Genomic DNA, 18812 nt, shown 5'->3' on the forward strand with positions numbered 1-18812 from the left:
TATTCTAAAAACAAAAACAAAAAAACATGCAGTACAACGATTAGCATAATGAAACTAAACCTAAGGATGTGTACAGCTTTGCGGTAATCTCCAGTGGCAGAATTACAATTATAGTCCTGCAGTCGAATATACCACAGTTCAGTGTGCTGCTATGAACTTTCAACTGAGGTTGTTGCAGTCCAAAAACAGGCAAATTCTAAATGACCATATTCATCACGTCACCCTCTGAAATTTTAGTCCCAGATGATATGAGATGGGAATTTTATCAATAAAATGCTCTTAACTAAAGTTTAAAAGTGACTTGTTTTGTGATTTGCAAAACATATTGTTTTGTCGCTCTGCGCTTTGTCATTGTCAAGCTGTGACGATCACGTGACGCTTATTATCCTACATTTTAATTAGGCTGAACTAAATTATCACTGTGAGGGATTACAGGGAGACTTAACTGAGGTATAACTATTTTATAAATATTTTAATTCCATGTCGTGAAAACAGGTCATATGTGCGCATGATGGAGAATGTTGTTTGTCGTGACTCCTGAGTTCAGATTCAACCATGAAATTTAAAAGGCCAGACGACAGACCTTAACCCCGTTAACGCCAACCAGTAACCTGGTTTGGACTGATGAAGACGCAGGCTCATGGCAAGTCACTATGTTCAAAAAATGCATATAGAATAGTGCTGTTTGCTAAAGGTGCAATGGTTTAAATCAACTTGTTTTAAAGTTGTGTATTTTCTCCAGGCAAGGCTGGGGGACGGAGCCTTTGTTTATTCTATTACTGCCATTAAACCTGAATGGGGATAAAGCAACTCACTGCTGACCATTACATCTATATATATCTATAACTGTCTGTCTATATCTATATCTGCATATACATATATATAAGTGTGTGTGTGTGTGTGTGTGTGTGTGTGTGTGTGTGTGTGTGTGTGTGTGTGTGTGTGCGTGCGTGTGCGTGTGTGTGTGTGTGTGTGTGTGTGTGTGTGTAAATAAGGGACTTTTTCCACGATGTAGCCTAAGGACTTAAGTGCTGTACTCGTTTGTCCATGCTTATTGTGCTAAAAATAAACAGTTTATATGACATTACATTTCCGTATTTTCTATTTATTGCATCTCTGTCTTTCAACCCCGTTCTTCCCTCGCACTGTTTCAGTGTGGGCAGCATTAAGGCCACATTAGGCAACATAACATGCCTTATTTGCAGCATTATGAAAGGACTGGCTTTTTGTTTACATTTTTTAATATTTAACATTTTTTGTATCTTGTCAGCATAAGCCTGAGATAAACAAAACATAGTAGGTGTTTTAGTTTCATTTTGAACGTATGGACCAATATCACTTATATAGGGAAAGTAAATTAACTGAAAAAGCTCGGTGTACGGTTTAGTTGAGAAATGCTTGTTTAGCTTCCTTCGTGGTTTACATTTAAATGAATGTATTTTCATTCATCTTACACATAAAGTCAAGTGTTACATTACATTACATTACATTACCCTAAATGTATAAAAAGCATTACCCAAACAAGGCTAGTCACTGACATATCTTGAAGCTGATGTTGCTAATCCAACCCAGTCTGACAGTGGACTGAAATTAATTATATAGACTAACAGCAGCGGAATGCATGCTATTTTCAGCAGCTACGTATCAAACATTTACGCACGCCACTGACACACAGGCCTAGTTTACAGTTTATAGTTTGCCTAAAGTGCACGCAGGTGTGTTGTTGTTGTTGTTTGAAATATAGACTTATGATAGGCCAATATTAGGTCTATATTTTCTATTTTTAACCGGATGCTGAAGGACGCATGGACCTAAAACAGAATCAAAAATCCAGTGCATTTGTGCGGACCGCAATATCTTTATATAGGCTATTAAAGATAAATAACAGAAAGAAATGTGTAATGGCTTGCCTCTTGAATCTAATTTATACGGAACATCATTGATAAACACGCTCGAGTCACCAAATGCCGCATCTCCTTTAGAAAAAAAATGGTCAACAAGGCAGGCCCAGCTTGGAGCATAAATAGCTCACCAAAAATCAAATCTTGGCTAAAATTATACTGTAAATGTACAGGTGGCAGACTATGTCAGTCTACAGTGTCGCGCAATGTTGATATCCGCATGTGTTTAAAGCGGACAGCGGATGAAGCTATGAAGTCTAATTCTCCTGCACTCATGTGAAAATAAAGGCGATTAATCTAAGACTGTGAAGTAAGCGTACAAGCAGCTGTAATTGTGGTATAACCAGTTTGTGTCATCACTGGTTGGATGAATAATTAACTAACTATTTAAACTACAAAATTACACTATCACTGTTTCTGCTTTTGCTGCAGCCAATTATGGCCACATTTTATCGCTTCTGAGTGGTGACAAGGGAAGGCGTGTTGCTCAAATTGGTGATATTAAATGCAATTCTATTAAAAAAAAACAAAAAAAAAAACAGATAAGTGCAGTAGGTTTGCCCATGAACGACCAGATTCCACAGGCCTCCTCTCTCCCCCAAACAGACAAACGCACGCACGCACGCGCACGCACGCACGCACGCACACACACACACACACACACACACACACACACACACACACACACGCACACACACACACACACACAAATAGCAGTCCAAACCAAATTAGTCAGTCACCTAAGCGACATTTGGGCTACATTATCCGTGGTCAAAGTCAGCATATGGATTATAAAACGTGAATATCACATAAGTTATTTATAACATCCCATGTGTTGAACAGAGAGCTCTGAACGCTCCGCTCTCAGATTGTTATCGCAGAAAGTCAACATGATCCGTAATAGCTTGCAGTTCCATATAATTACTGAAGCTAATTCAACTTAATTATAATATCTCTTTCTACGCTGTTTCGAAAGCGACGTGTTTTGACTTTGTCATGTTAAAACGCATGGTCAAATCCCTCCACTTGTCTTTCAATTTATTTAGGATCTGAGACCAATAGGCTATTACTGGCAATGGCAGATGTTTTCTTGGACAGGAGGCCTACCTCTGTATCGTGGCTGTGAAATTTGAATTATTTTTAGGCGTTAGCGACATTAAATATGGAAAAATAAACCTATATATGCAATATGGAATCTCTTGGTTAATGATATCTGTGCGTACTAACAATTCCTACTCAAAATGAGGAATGGCTGTTACAAAATTATGGGAAGTGGAAAAGCAATTCTTAATTATTTTTAATTACAAAAGCTCATTACTAGATGCCAAGCTACTTCAGTACCATTTCAAGAACACAATTCAAAATGATAACATAATACTGTTTATGTTAATAATCATAAAGAAAAACATTTCCCCGTGAAAGCGAGTAATTGCTTTTTGTTGTCGGCCTATATCCGTTTTCTGAATATACTCTTATTCTAAACAGACTACATCTTTGGAAAAGTGCGCAAACTCAATGTAAGGTGCTCTCACAAGAAAGAAACAACTGTCGTAAGTCTGCTTTGTTTTACACATGGTAGTCAAAAAATGCTGCCAGCATATTTGCTTCATGTCTGATCATGTCATTGGCAGAGACAGACTTTGAGCTGTCCCAAAGAGGTGGCTCCCTAAAGCATGCGTTTCCTCTGCGCCACTACAAAGTGAAATAAATTGCTTTATGTGTATATGGTTTTAGGGTGAATCTGTGCAGCTCTCAGGGCTGTTTCCAGTGCTGTAAAGTCTTTGTCAGGGATGCATTCCAGGGGAGACACCCATTCAGTGAGCTGAATGAAAGTGACTTTGGATTCCAGACTGTCTCTTCCAGTGGCACTACCGCCAAAGGGAGGGGGGTTGAGAAAACAAGGGGAAATAGTGAGCAGGATAAACAGTGGACTCCCTTAAAAGAAACGCTGCATGCGCCTTAAGAATATACAATTACACATGATAAATAAGTTTGATCATGCGTTATATATAGCTGTCTGTAGTTAAACTTTTGCTGCCGTCTATTTTTCCCCTCATCTCTGGTAAAAGGGATAAAACTGTTATTTTGGTGTTAATACCTAATTCATCCATGGGGTTACTGTTTAAGGCGAGAGTGAAATGAAATCACCCATGGGATACAGTCAGTGGCTCGTGTCAAGCTAATAGTAATTTATAATTATTATAAATTAGTCCATATGTGCCTACAATTAACCATACAAGCCACAGCTCTATTAAACTAGACTAACATGCTATTTCAGCATTTAAATATAATGGAAATGAAAATCCAAAGACGACTGTATAATATTAGACTCTGTAACTAGTATCTAAAACTTTCTATCTTGGACTGATTACTAAATAAGGTTATTGTAAACTGACGCGCCAAACTGCGTTTCGGGCCGGGCCACAAAATAAACCAGCCTAACTTTAAACTCTGCAATACAAGAAGGAAGAGAACAGACCAAAGCATAGTGATATAAGACTATTTAAGTTACCTTAATTCAGATATTCAGGAACATATCAAGGACATAACATTTTGGGGAAGTTTGACAAAACTGGCATTGTCCTGTTAGCAAATTTTACCCAGACTTTGACTAAGTTGTTGCTGGCATGAAAGTAAATCTCAATAACGGGAGGTTGCTTAAGTTATGGATTAATTCAAATAATTTACTTACAAAATAGTGTTATTTAAAAATCTGAAATCATTGGGGTTTTTTTTTTTGTTTGTTTTTTGTTTGTTTGCTTTTAATATCCATTTAAGAGCATCAACAAACTTTCCCCCAAAATTTAATGCAGTGCTTTTTGGAATAGGACTACAAATAATCAGCTAGCCTACAAAAACTGCACAAAATACAGAGACACAGTCTAGAGGCCTACAAGAGGCGAATCCAACTTATAAGACATTAATTGTCTGAGTGCTCATGCAAGATTATAGAAATGTCTGGTTTCTATCTATCTATCTATCTATCTATCTATCTATCTATCTATCTATCTAAATATCTATCTATCTGTCTGTCTGTCTGTGTCTGTAGCCACGGAAACCAAGCAGAAAGCCAGTGATGACAGATGCAATACAACGCAGTCTAAAGTTTACCCCATGTTGTTTACAACCTATTCTCCTTCTGAGAGCCTGAGAACGTTTTACAGCCCGCCACAAAAAATAACAGCAAAGAAAGAAAACGTATCTGTCCAAGGTATTACAGCTCAGTTCATTTACAATGCCATTTGCGGCGACTTGGGTGCCTATAGGGTGTAATTCAGCGGAAATTGTGCCCTTGATGAAGACGAACTGACGTAATCAAGGCAGTTTCTTGTTGCCGAGCCAGGAAGCCAATCCCAACAACATGAAACTACCTAAACCACGCTTCAGCTTCGCGCAAAAGTGGGGTAAAATCCATGGAAAGGACAATGCATGCAAAAGCCAAGTGAGGATTAATACTAACCAGCACAAAGACAAAAGGCGAGTACCAACACAATACAAATTATTGCTCTTTTCCTACTGTCAAGCTAATTTATCAATACTGCATATAAACAGCTATGATAACATAGCCTGTTTTGAGTAGCCTACTCATCAAAAATATGTCATTCTCAATATTGTTTGATCCAGTTCTATGAATAGCCCTGGAGCACTACAGCAAGGCAATTTATTCAACTATTACAAAAGAAACCAAATTCAAAACAATATATTTCACAGTACATATCCAAACCACGCTGCAAAATAATTCTCAGCAGCCAATATGTTGATTAAGTGGAAGAAAAAGAAAGAAACCAGCAGCATGGTGACTGATACCACCTTGCAAAACAACTTAGTCAACTCTATCGACGTGAGCAGACGTGCACCATGCGTGCCACAAGGGCTGTCAAGCAAGCTCCACTGACAGATGTGACATACTTTCCAATTCAGGTAAAAATAGACTACTTAAAAATATTGTCCTACCTTCACTTTCTCCTGCAGGCGCCATTGCGGTGCAATAATTTATCCACGTGTTCGCCCTGATGCTTATTATTATTGTTGATCCTGTAGCCGTCGTGGTTGCTCTTGTTTATCCACCATCTTTCCCATCTCTTGCCTCTGTGGAGCTCCATTATCCTGGGTGAAAGCGGCTGCTGCTTCCAGTCGAGCGCCTCGGTTGGATCCAGCACATTGCAGTCTCTGCTGTGTGGATTAGCCCTCCTCCACACACCTTTAAACGCATCTTTACTGCTGCAGCACATTATATTTGCAGATCATAAAATCCACCCCCAACGCTTTCCAGGGCGAACCTGACATTAGAATTTTATGACCTTGACTTACTGTGGTCACCTGGATAATATTTAAATCAACGTTATGGTCTCTCACTTCTATTAAAACTGCCATGATCTCCTTCTCTCATCCGCAGTGTCTCTCCCCCCCTTTCATTTTCACCAGTATGCCAGGGGATAGCAGGGGAAGGACAAAGTTGGTAATACCTTTTCTATTTCCCCTCCTTTTATTGTTTTGGAATCGTATGCGATGACATAATGTCATTTGTGCATGCAAATTACACAGCACGAATATCACACAGCAAGAGACATCAACTAGGAAGCTGGACAAGAGACGAAAACAATGACCAGCTCAACAAAGTACAGTTGGCTATACACCTAACAGCTACTTATAAACTACTTTAGATGGCCATGTCCTTTCATTTGCAACGTTTTATATTTTATTTCCACAGCCTGGTAAGGGCACCTTGCTGTTCAGTGTTCCAGTGCTGCTGCAAGTGTTCACCTGGACCTAAAGTCTTGTAGTCTGCAGGTTGTTTTAGTTCATGATTAGGAAGGCACGTCTAAGTGTGTGTGTGTGTGTGTGTGTGTGTGTGTGTGTGTGTGTAAGAGGAAATGAATAAATGAGTGCAATTGTGTGTGCAAAAAGATAACAAATGGATGTGATGAATACATGTTTAGGCCTGTGTGTGTGTGTGTGTGTGTGTGTGTGTATGTGTGTGTGTGTGTGTGTGTGTGTGTGTGTGTGAGAGAGAGAGAGAGAGAGAGAGAGAGAGAGAGAGAGAGAGTGTCATGCATATATTTGTTTGTTTGTGTATGTGTGTCTGTGGTGTCTGTGTATGTGTGTATGCGGGCCGTAGCATCTCTTCAGGAATAGTTATACACTGCACTATGCTCCCTTTCTCGGCTCTCCCTGTTCAGCTTCTTCAGTTTCATGCGTCTGTTTTGGAACCAGATCTTGACCTGTCTGTCGGTTAGGTTGATACTCCGGCTGATCTCCAGGCGGCGCTCCCGAGACAGATACATGTTGAACAAGAACTCCTTCTCCAGCTCCAGCGTCTGATGCTTTGTGTACGGACACCGCTTCTTCCTTCCACTTTTGGCTTTTAACCAGCTTCCCGTTGTCTTTTCCGCGGATAAATCATCTGCTGGAGCAGGAAAAATGCAATAGTGAGCAACGCTGGCCAATTTGGAACAGTAGTGTTTAACAGAGTTCAAATGCAACCTTATGTATAAATATATGCAATGCACACGCCCTTTATGCATCCACCAATCTCAATACACAATCCAAAACGTTTTCCTGGATGTAAAATAACGTTTTTATTATTATTATTATTAAGGTTTTCATCGCCCTTGGTAAAACTGCAGAGTTATACGTTTGTGTTGTAGGCTATTATTCATTTTACCTGAAAAATATTGTGTGGACTCTCCGTGAACACCCGAACAAATGAACAACACCAAACGCCTCACAAGATTATTTTCAGCAGCGTTTTTGCTACAACTCATATTGCTTGCAAATTGCTTTGGTATGATCTACAGCTATAATTAGATAAAATCAAAGTAGGGTGTGTAAGCACTTCTTTTGTCTATGTTGGACCTCAGACTCTCATAAACTCAAGTTTTATTGCCTCTGCAGACCGGAGCCAAATTAAATTTTTGAAGGTTCATCCCCAAACAAGACGACATCTTTGAAACCTTACACCAAATTCAACAAAAATTTATCCAGAAAAATATCAAAAATAACAGAACAGAAAGAATAACAACAAAGAATATCAATGGTGCGAGGGAAATAGTGGCACACTGCTGTACATTTAGTTAATTCCTTGATTAGGCTGCGGGCTCTAGGGAATAACCCCCCTTCCCTACACACACACACACACACACACACACACACGCACACACACCAACCCACACCACACCCAACCCAACTTACAGTAATAATTACCCTAATGTGAATACTCAGTGTGTGGTCCGCATTTAATCATTAGCAAAACATTTAATTGTGTAATATGGGATTAACTGCACGCGCGCGCACACACACACGCACCGTCCTACTTCTCCCAGATGTTAAAAAAAAATAAAGGCGCGTGTTTATCATAAATTAATAAATAATAAGACAGATGACACTTATCTTTAATCAGAGCTAAGAGAAAAAAAATGTGCGGGGATCTGCAGTAAAATCAGTATTTTAGGTAGCAGGAATTTGTTAGGAACATTAGCCATGCGGCTAAAATAGTAACACTAACCACACATATATTGGAACAGTAGTAGTAGTAGTTGTAGTAGTAGTAGTAGTAATATTAATAGTAGTAGTGGTAGTAGGAGCAGCAGCAGTTATAACAATAATAATAATAATAATAATAATAATAATAATTGTTATTATATTGATATTGGCCTAACCAAAACGTTAATCAATCCATTTCATCTATCTTTATATATATATAATTTATGTACATATATATACATATCGACAGAGAGAAATTAAAGTTTTGACCCACATAGCCGTGACACTATCACAGGAAAAACAGACAATTTCGTTGGAAAATAGGTTTGGCTTATTAATTACCAACTGATAGAAACTGACTAAACATGAACTTTTACCAAATCCTGCCATGAAAATAAACTGCTGTAATGCTACATGACTGGTGTGATTACTGTACTGGTCTATTCGTGCTTTGAAGAGTAAATGTATTTGGGATAAATCCGTCTTAATACTGAGAGAGGTTTTCAAGGTCTATAAAATGCTGAGGCACTAACACAAAAAGGTTTTCATCGCCCTTGGTAAAACTGCAGAGTTATACGTTTGTGTTGTAGGCTAAAACAACTTTGATGCGTAAAATGGTTAAAATGGTTAAGGATATCCTACGTCTTACAATTTAAATGGCCAACACACACACACACACACACACACACACAGTATGAGAGAGAGAGAGAGAGAGAGAGAGAGAGAGAGAAAGTAAGAGTTTGTGTATGTGTGTGTGTGTGTGTGTGTGTGTGTGTGTGTGTGTGTGTGTGTGTGTGTGTGCGCGCGTGCGTGTGTGTGTGTGTGTGTGTGTGTGTGTGTGTCTGTGTGTGTGTGTGTTTGTTTGTGTCTGTGTGTGATCGTGTTTATTTCAATGATAACTGCCCATCTTACATTAATAGAAAGGCGTTAAATGCCATGGGCATCATAACCCCTATTAGAAGAAGCTGTCAAATGCCCATACAGTCAATATGACCGCTATCAAACACAATTCTGCATTACTGAGACATCACAGAAAAAATAACGCCCACAGTCAAGACTGGTTGCTTTCAATAAAAAGCTCAAATATTTTAAGTGAAATTTTGTTCCAAAATCAGCTGTATCAAATGTGTGTTTTCATGTTTGCGTGTGACAGCGTGTGTGTGTTTACATGTGTGCTTGAGTGTGTATGCGTGGTGGGGGTTTGGTACGTAGCCTACCTTTTAATTCCCCGTCGGAGTTGTCAGAGCAGCTGTCAGTCTTGGCCTTCTCTTCCTTCCTGCTCTCTCTCTCGTCTGTCTTTGAAATCTCTCTCGCTGTCTCCTGTGCTGATTTGCTGCAAGTTACTGTCGATTCTGCTGCCGATTCAACAGATGTCGCCAAGTGGGACAGAGAGAAGCCAGAGGGGAACTGGTGGTCATCTTGCTGCGGCCTCTCTGCATTGTACACCTGGAAACAGTCGCCCGAGGAGCCGGCAGTTTGCTCAGGCCGGCTGCTATTGTCCCCCAACCGGATGTAAGTGGCCGACTCTGTTGTCTCTTTCCCCCTGCCACTGTCATCCTGATAAAGGCAACAAAACGCCTCCTCCTTGACGTTACCCGCTGGAAACGAGCAGGGCTGTAAACACTGGGCAACAGGTTGTTCGTCCCTACTGGTTTTGGAGCCTGGAGTCCATGTGGCCAGTTGTGTTGACAGGTAAGGCGCATCCTGGAAGGCGCTAGGCGGCGGACCGCCCGGAGGAACCTCGTCTCTTTTGGAGAGGGATGGTCCGACCTTTCCAATGTTCCTCATCACTGAATATCCGTATTCGGCGGCTGTGTGGATGTATATTCCAGGGTTGCTGGTATAACCCTCACCCCTGAAGGAAGATGATCCTCCCATTAAGGAATCCATCAGGAAGTTACCGGGCGCTATATTATTCGGACATGACATTTTTGAATTTGGCAACACAGTTTCTTTTTGTGTTCCACTGGAAACTACGGGATTTGTCCACGAGTAAAAGGACAGTAGGATGCTGACATCTTTTGGAGGGGGGTGCAAAAATATCAGTAACATAATTATGGATGCTGGGAGACATGTCATGTGATTTTCAGACCAATAGCGGCGTGGAAGTGGCCTTGATGCTCCAGACTGCGTGACGTCGGCGCGGTCAAGTTGGGAAACCTGGAGGGTTTTACATGGAGCAAGAGCGCCACCTAGTGACCAGCTGGTGGTAAAGACAGCAGGCCCACACCAGGGGGAACAAAGGACGACAGTTGGAGGAGAGATTTTTTCAAGGCACTTACGTAGCTTTGGAGAATTTTAATTCTATTTAGGTTCAGTACTTAAAAGGTTTGGACAGAAAATGAAATAATCATCATGTGATTATATATATTTCCTCCTGGCGCCAGAGAGATGCAAACAAAATCGTCGAGGATTTCACATAAGATAGAGTGCACTGGTATAAATTTTTTGGTTTGTTTTCATCGATTTTGCGACCAATTTGCATAGAAAGGTAAGGTATATGCGGGCATTTTATCTAAAGACAGAGCAAAGTTAGGAGCACTTTTTCTATGTTCGGTTTTGCACTTGAAACTAAGGTCTAAATCTGCAGTTCGTTTGTGATTAGATTTTGATCAGTGATGTTTTAAAGTACAAATTTTAAGAGATCAAAAATTTCTAAGACTGGCCGTCAAAAAACTGAGTTTACCGATAAACCATATAACTAACAGCCTGTAATGGAATTGGTATTATATTCTATGCACAACTTGCGAAAAAATATAACCTTAACAAGGCCTGAGGTTTCATACTGACCTTGTGATTTTTCTTATTTACGTCTTACAATTCAATATCCATGTCCTCGTTGTATTTTATTATGCCATCGGAATTACAGCAAAGTTCGTTTTAGAAAAAGCTTGCATAAAATTCGAATTTGTTAGATCTTTGGTTAAAACTGACAGGACTGAACAAACTGATGAAGCCCCACTTTTCTGTTAAACCGGTTTTCTTCTTGAAACGGATAGCAAAATATTAACAATTAAATGTTTCAGTGGACGGTGAGACGAAAAATCATGTAATTTACTGGTCTAAAGGAGAGTGTGAACCTTTAAACAGGTTAAACGCAATTTCTTTGTTTTATTTTCTTATTTTCTTTTTTTAAACTGAACTGTGACACAACAAAGTGACGGATAGCGTCATAAATGATTCATAGCAAAACTACTGTTAAACCTCACCTTGTAGCCTAGTACTTTTCAGCCGTAGTTGCTTGTTGCTTCATAAGTGGATTGACTACAGAATACGTCTCGAAATAGGAAACAGCAGTGAAGCTGTTGTTTTGCTGTCTGTTAATGTTTTTACTATATGATCAATGCAGGCTACTTCATGTGTGGGCCAGGATGGATGTCTCATCAAAAAGGATGCATTTTTGCACGTATCTGACTTTTTGCAGAAGCTGTACTATGCTTCTCTCAGTATTCCCACATTTCACGAAACGTATGTAATATTTCACTTAACTTAACAGTATTTTCACTTAACAGTCTAAATCATCCTCAATGGAAAGTCGTGCAGAATATTGTAACTTATCGTCAAAATTATTCAAATATTCTCCACCGTAGAAAGCAACCGTTTTTATTTTCTTAGTCGCTGAGAGAAGACTTCTACCATTGCTGCAGGGCTGCTAGACCACAAAACTAGAATGACAATAGCGACGACACAAACAATAAAGGTGCTGCAGCCGAAAGTCAGACTTATTTGGAATTTAGGAGCTACAAATTATTTAAGATACAACTGTGAAGTATGCATACCATGAATGTGAGAAAATGTATTCAAATTGACGACTAGATACACATTGGGTGGCAAAATACAGGCTACAGGCCTATAAAACAGCATAGGGACATTTTAGTCTGTTCTTGCGGCATTACCGGTATGGCAGTCACATGAAAAATTTGGCTTAAATAAGAATAATATGTGTTATATATTATTTCACATTATCCTGAGCCTTCAATGAATAAACTATTTTGTTTCTCACTGCTTGTGCTGTGTTCAAACAAAAAATCTTTTGCACCGTGTCAGTGTAAAGCCTACAGGTACACATGCTGTTTTCTGTGCTGCCTGAGTCAGTATGCATCCCTCTTTTCAGTATTTCAAATCAAACCCGCACTTGTAACGTGCTCAAAGAATAAGCTACAGATGCATGCTTGTTTGAACTTTCAGACTACAGGCTATTTATATTACCCTAGGCTACTATTTAAAATTTTAAAACACCTTTTACAGAATATAAATTTGTTAAACGCAACACAAAGATATATAAAAGCTGATTCCTGCTCGCTCTGGGATTTTTACAGAATTTTTCGTCGTCCTGGTGTTTCGGTGGTCTGAGATGCCTGGCCGAAGCAACCGCGACATCCTGACTTCGAACCCGTCCAGGACCTCTGTCCAATGTCACCCCCCCCCCCACCCCCCCACCCCCACCCCACCCCTCTCCTGTCTATCTCAACTATACTGACTAATAAATCAGAAATGTTATAAAAACAAACAAACAAACAAAGTCTTAAAAACACAAAGGTTTGGGACATTGTACGCCATGTTACGGCACTGATGTAATAAGTTAAGCCTTATAATTTCCACATCTGGATCAACCACACGCCTTTGATGCAACAGGCCGAAGACTGCTGCCATAAGACCATGTCGCATCAACATTTTGCGCTGTACTTTATAACTTGGCCGTTAACATAACAAGGATGCCTTGAGCAAAGCCTATAAAATGCTGCTGTTTCCACATCAACAAAAGCAACAGATCTGTAGTTAGATTTGAAAAATCTAAATGCAAACTGTGATACCTGTACTAGTTTAGTATTTAGTGTGATCGAGTATGCGGGAGTGCCTGTGTTTTTCTTTTGTAGGCCTATGTCTATGTGTCTATGTGTGTTTGTGTGTATGCGTGTGTATGTGTGAGTGTGTGACGGAGAGAGTGTGTGTGTGCATGTGTGTACACGCACGGGCGTGCGTCTCTCTGTATGTTCACCTCAGAATCAATTTCAAAGACAAAGTCAAGATATCTTATTTGAATTTAAGTATATTTCTGAGGCGCGCCCGCGCGTGTTTGTGCATAGCAGCTCTAATAAACACGTCAGTGCTATTTTAACACAAGTCTGGAACCTTTGCTTGTCTTGTAATACATCGCTGCTTAAGTGAAATAAATATTGCCCGCATCAGTGTCTTAGTGGTCATTCTTCACAACTAAATACATTAATAAGGTGTCATCTTAGTTAGCACCACACACACATACACACACATGCACAGACAAACACGTCTCAGCAGCACATTTATAACTACACCTAAGCATACCTAGCCCAGCAGACACACTACAATCACAAACACACATTCACAAATTCTTCATCACATATGCAGTCTAAGCCTATACCTCACCCCCACACACTTGAACACACACACATAAACACCAATTTATTCTCACATAAATACAAAAACATATAGTTTATTGACAGCCTAACTGCAGCCTGTATTACCACACATGCATATCAAGCCTATACCTCACCCCAACACATACAAACAAATTCATTCTCACACAATTACGTAAACATATATTTTATTGGCAGCCTAACTGTGGCCTATATTACCACACATGCACATAAAATTTCCCTGTGAGGACTGAACTCTAAACAAACACTTGAATTTTGCAAGAAATGTGGAATATTTATTGTAATGTCACAGACCAGACTGGTTAGTGGAATGAATATTATGTTGTCACAAACCTGACAGTTTAGCAGAACCAGTATTGTTATGTCACAACCCTGACTGTAGAGTAAAATGATTATTGTGATGTAGTAGACCCAACAGTGCAGTAGAGTATTTCTGGACATGACAGTATGGTAGTGTGGGTTTTGTGATGTCACAGCATGGGCTAGAATGAGTATTGTGTTGCCACTATGCTGTGATGTACTGTGATGCACAACCCTGTTTGAATGGTATAATGAGTACTGTGATGTCACAGCCAATTCACTGAACAGTAGAGTGAATACTGGCCTATCAGAGTTATTTGACTTTCCTATAATCAGTATGGTGATGGCACAGAAATATCTGTATAGGACAACGAGTATTGTTACAGATCAGATAGCTTAGTATAACTAAATATTGTGATGTCACAGACCTTTCAAAACAACAAAAGGAAAACTGGGATGTCACAAACCTGACAGCATGGAAGAATGAGTATTGTAATATCACAAACCTACTGTAAAACCAGTATAACAATGTCAATTACAGAAGAGGTAGGCTTATTGCAACAAAACAAATACTGCATAGCACAAATAAAACTGAGAGTGGAGCAGTAACACCATGGACCAAACTGTACCACTGAATAAGAAATATTTTTTGCCACAGAACCAAAGGGTGGGAACAGCTTCACGATTAAAAATTGGAGGCTTATTGACTGTATGAATCAAACTTTCACTGTCTGTATATGGAATATTGAGCACAAATAGGATACTCACTTCACTGATTGACCCCCTCTGCTAGCAGAAGAAGAAAGATCCACTTCATAGTTTGGAGACTACTTACCCACATTTCTATTGCTCTCATCGACACACCCCATATTCTTTCAGAGTCATTTCAACAAATGTCTGTCACATATTAAACACATAATTTGTATTATTGAATATTATTAAATATAGCCAATGCAAAAAGTACTGTATAAATGCAAGAGGCAGATATTTTCTCTTATGTGTATATTACTGGGTGCATTAGAAATAAAAGTATTTCTCCTACATCCAATATGAAAACTACCCTGGGACACACACACACACACACACACACACACACACACACACACACACACACACGACTAAAACTCAATTTTACTGCTGTATTTACACTTGACTAAACTACAGTGAACACTTTCGCCACTAAATTGGTTCCAAATTTATTGCAAGCCAGCAGCCTGTTTATAATATTGCAAACGGCTAGGGATATTTAATATTTTGGGACAGAAGGTACCATAGCGGGTTTCCCTTTTGTACAAATCAGTAGCCACTGGGGCGACACAACTAATTTGCTCCTGGCAGCCACTATGAAATATCTTTCCAATTGGATGGAAGGAGGTTCTGCTTTGTGTTCTTTCATGCTGCTGTCCACTCCATGCGCAACTGCGGATTTACGGTGGCAGAATCATGTAAGTTCTTAATTAAAAACCAGAGAGTGGTGACTGCCATGAAAGCAAGCCCGTATTACATTAATACCACTGACGACCACACCAAAGACTACTACCGTCATCTGCGACTTAAAGTTGAGACTTAACACAACTTCCAATTACACTACGCTCGATGACACAAATAAATAAATAGCGCCGTACAGCTCTGATTAAAAACGAATGTAAATTGAAGCCTTTTCAGGGTTATTTGGTTGCAGTAAGAGCAAGGTCTCGTTTTACAGCGTGGAACTCTTTTATGACCCTAGAGAACAAGAAAGGTGCTGTGAAGTAAGCAGTACATAGTATTAAAAGGAAAAAAAGTGAGTTCAATATAGCCATATAATATTTTTAGAAAATAATAATGCCCATGCATTTCATCCGCAATTAAAATTCGCAACAACACTAAATACAACACTAAAAATAACAATTAGGCCTAACTCAGTATTATTAATGAAATGAAAGAGCGAAATTGATTGATAAAAATGCAACAGATTTTTTAAAATGTTATCTTTCAATCTCTCTCTCTCTCTCTCTGTATACATATATACACACACACACACACACACACACACACACACACACACACACATATGTGACACAAAAAAACGGGAACTTTTTAACAATCCAATAAAACCAAGAGTGATGGAAGAAAAATATTTTATTCATAGTAATTGAAACCTTAAAACATGCCATTTAAGAAACAATGATAGAATATTCATTTTTTAAAAATTGTGCTGCCACTTGCTCATGTCTGCCAGTACGCACTTCAAAGATTCCCGTTTTTTTGGGTCACCCTGTATATGTACATACATACATACATACATACATACATACATACATACATACATATAGGCTATACACGCACATGTGTATATATATATTATATATATATATACATATATATACACACACACACACACACACACACACACACACACACACACACACACACAATTTTCAGGGTGTTTCACGTTTTCAAGAGGTCAGTTTTACTGTTGGAAAAATCTGATTTCATGTTATTCAATAATTTAAAGTAAGCTATGATCCGTATGTTGACTCACACTATTGTATTTGGGTTAATGGGCAATACGGGAATAACCAAAATAAATATAATTTCCAACATAACTACAGAGCAATAATAGACCCTATAAGACGAAATTGTTATTTGTTTATAGACAACAGATTCTCAAAATAAACGAAAATCAAGGTTGTTTTGCAGCGTCAAAAAAAAAAAAAAAAAAAAAAAAAAAAGATTGTAGGCTAGATTGGCACATTTATCTCTCCAAAATTTCTCCGAAATAATGACAACAGTTTTTATTCCGCTGTGCATTTTCCTTTTAACGTTACTGTGACATGGCATCAAGCTATCCCCTCAGTAGGCTACTTCTCTCCAGGCCAGCTCATCTACATAAAACACACCCGCCATTTTCCTTTGCACAACACCCAAGTGCACAAGTCAGACTAAGACAGAAGCGTGCATTCCAGCAGCAGTGATGACTGTCCTTCCGTCACACAACACATCACAAAGAGGATATCTCAAAGCCTAATAATACTGCTCTGATGTCACTGAGGCATCCATCTCAGGAAACGTTTTCAAGATCCCGTTGAGGAAACAAAACAGTGCAGAAGCCGAGAGAATCCTGGCCCCCATGTGGTTGACAGACAACATTTGCTGGAGCCTCTGCAGCGCGCTGTTAGTGACGTTGTGTGTTGGAGAAATCCAACAAATTACCCACGTCACCGTCCCAGGGCCAAGGTTGGTGGGTGTGGCAAGAGAGGGGCTTCTAGCCTTGATCTCCGCCAGTGTGCATCTCCCTCCTTTTGTCAGAGCAGCCCCCTCTCCTTCCCAAAGTAGACTACTTTATCTGCAGAATACACGCGAGTGCGCGCTCCGAGGTGAACGCACAACCACCAGATAATGAAAGCTCTTTGATCCAGATCAGCACAAGTCAAAGACAGCCTAACCTAAGCATGAGACGCATTTGAAGTTTGACATCAAGGGATGGACAGTCCCACCCTCCCTCCCCCCTCTCTGAATCTATCTCTATCTCCCTCTCTCTTACACATATACACACACACAAACACACACGCATGCACGTACCTGCTAGCAGAACATCCCATTACGACCTTAGCATAGCTGTTTTAGCCGTACAGCAACAGCAATTGTTTTGAGAATACAAATACCTAGTGGGCCTACAGTTTATACCAACGCGTTATAAAACGTCTCATGCGTGAAAACGTATACATTTTACAGGGACAATAAAGTGTATTTACTGGGCGTGCTAAAGCTGGCAAAGTTACCTGCTGTAGTTTAATGCGAGGGGTCAAAGTTGATCTCTCTACACATTCCATTTTCTGTTCCCACTCATTCTCATTGGCTCATTCCCCTGCTGCACACATTTCCGGGCTAAAGGGGCTCCTTGATTCCACTTTATTGCAGTGGGTTAAAGGTGAAGGCCTTGACATTATTGAAGTTCAAAGACTACATTTAATTATAAATTGTAGTTAATGCACACGTGCAATCATCATGCACATATGTTGAGTGCACAGGCACGCACGCGTACACTTCAAATAAGTAAAACAATTAAAATGCCAATGATCATTTCCTTTCCCCAGTTATCTCATGTTATAAGTCTGAAGTCCTACCACATGACTCAGGAATTATTTATTCATATTTGTTGCAATAAACGGAGAAAGGGATTTGAGGTTAGTTTAAACAAAACCAGTTATTTCAGAGGCTTCAGTATGAACTGCAAAAGGCTGTGCTGATTGCAAAATATTTTCAACAGGTCCTTCAACGAGAAGGCTCTATCCAGAAAGCAAAGGTGCTAGAGTGGAAACTCTTTGCATTTATAAACTAGAATGAGTCCAACAGTGCTGGATTTGCTGTGGCTTTCCAATCTGACATTTCCTATACTTAAGCGGAGATAATGGTGGACATGCCGGCTAAATGCAGAGGGGGATGGGTCTTGTTTTGACGTTGTACACTACACAGACCGAGTTCATGTTAAAAACCTTTTGCCAAGTTTCCCCCCTCGGACATCCAGCCTTGCTTGTTTACTATTTACTGCGGAAGTGAACGCCATTCCCCCGAACAGACGGTGCAATTAAGAGAAAAAATAGCCATTTAGTGCCTCTGTCTTTATGGCAGTGTCTAGACTACAAGAGCGGCGATTCCATTTAGTGGGCACTAAAAGAGGTTATCATTCCACTCTCTTTCTCTACATTTCTGAGATAGCTTCTATGTCCTC

General features: G+C 39.6%; 2 protein-coding genes across 9 annotated transcripts in view; both read right to left on the reverse strand.

Annotated features, from left to right (window-relative positions):
- LOC115362656 (homeobox protein Hox-C13a) overlaps positions 1-18812 on the reverse strand; it is a 146010-nt gene that overhangs the window by 51501 nt on the left and 75697 nt on the right. The window lies entirely within an intron of this gene.
- hoxc10a (homeobox C10a) lies at positions 7028-10328 on the reverse strand. Of its 2 annotated transcripts, none has more exons than XM_030056665.1 (2): positions 9602-10328; positions 7028-7305 (listed from the first exon to the last, which is right to left on the reverse strand). In XM_030056665.1, the coding sequence occupies exons 1-2, from the start codon at positions 10311-10313 to the stop codon at positions 7028-7030; spliced, it is 990 nt and encodes a 329-aa protein (XP_029912525.1). In that variant the 5' UTR covers positions 10314-10328. The 2 variants fall into 2 exon arrangements, with proteins under 2 accessions (XP_029912525.1, XP_029912526.1); XM_030056666.1 differs by having other exon boundaries at positions 9632-10313.

Source organism: Myripristis murdjan, chromosome 7 (assembly GCF_902150065.1).
Source record: "Myripristis murdjan chromosome 7, fMyrMur1.1, whole genome shotgun sequence".
Taxonomy (NCBI): Eukaryota; Metazoa; Chordata; class Actinopteri; order Holocentriformes; family Holocentridae; genus Myripristis; species Myripristis murdjan.

Bases quoted from the DNA above. Each gene is read 5' to 3' on its own strand.
- hoxc10a (XM_030056665.1), bottom strand. From the start codon at position 10,313: ATGTCATGTCCGAATAATATAGCGCCCGGTAACTTCCTGATGGATTCC. The intron at 7,306-9,601 runs GTAGGCTACGTA...CTGCTCCAGCAG, and splicing joins CTCCGACGGGGAATTAAAAG to ATGATTTATCCGCGGAAAAG.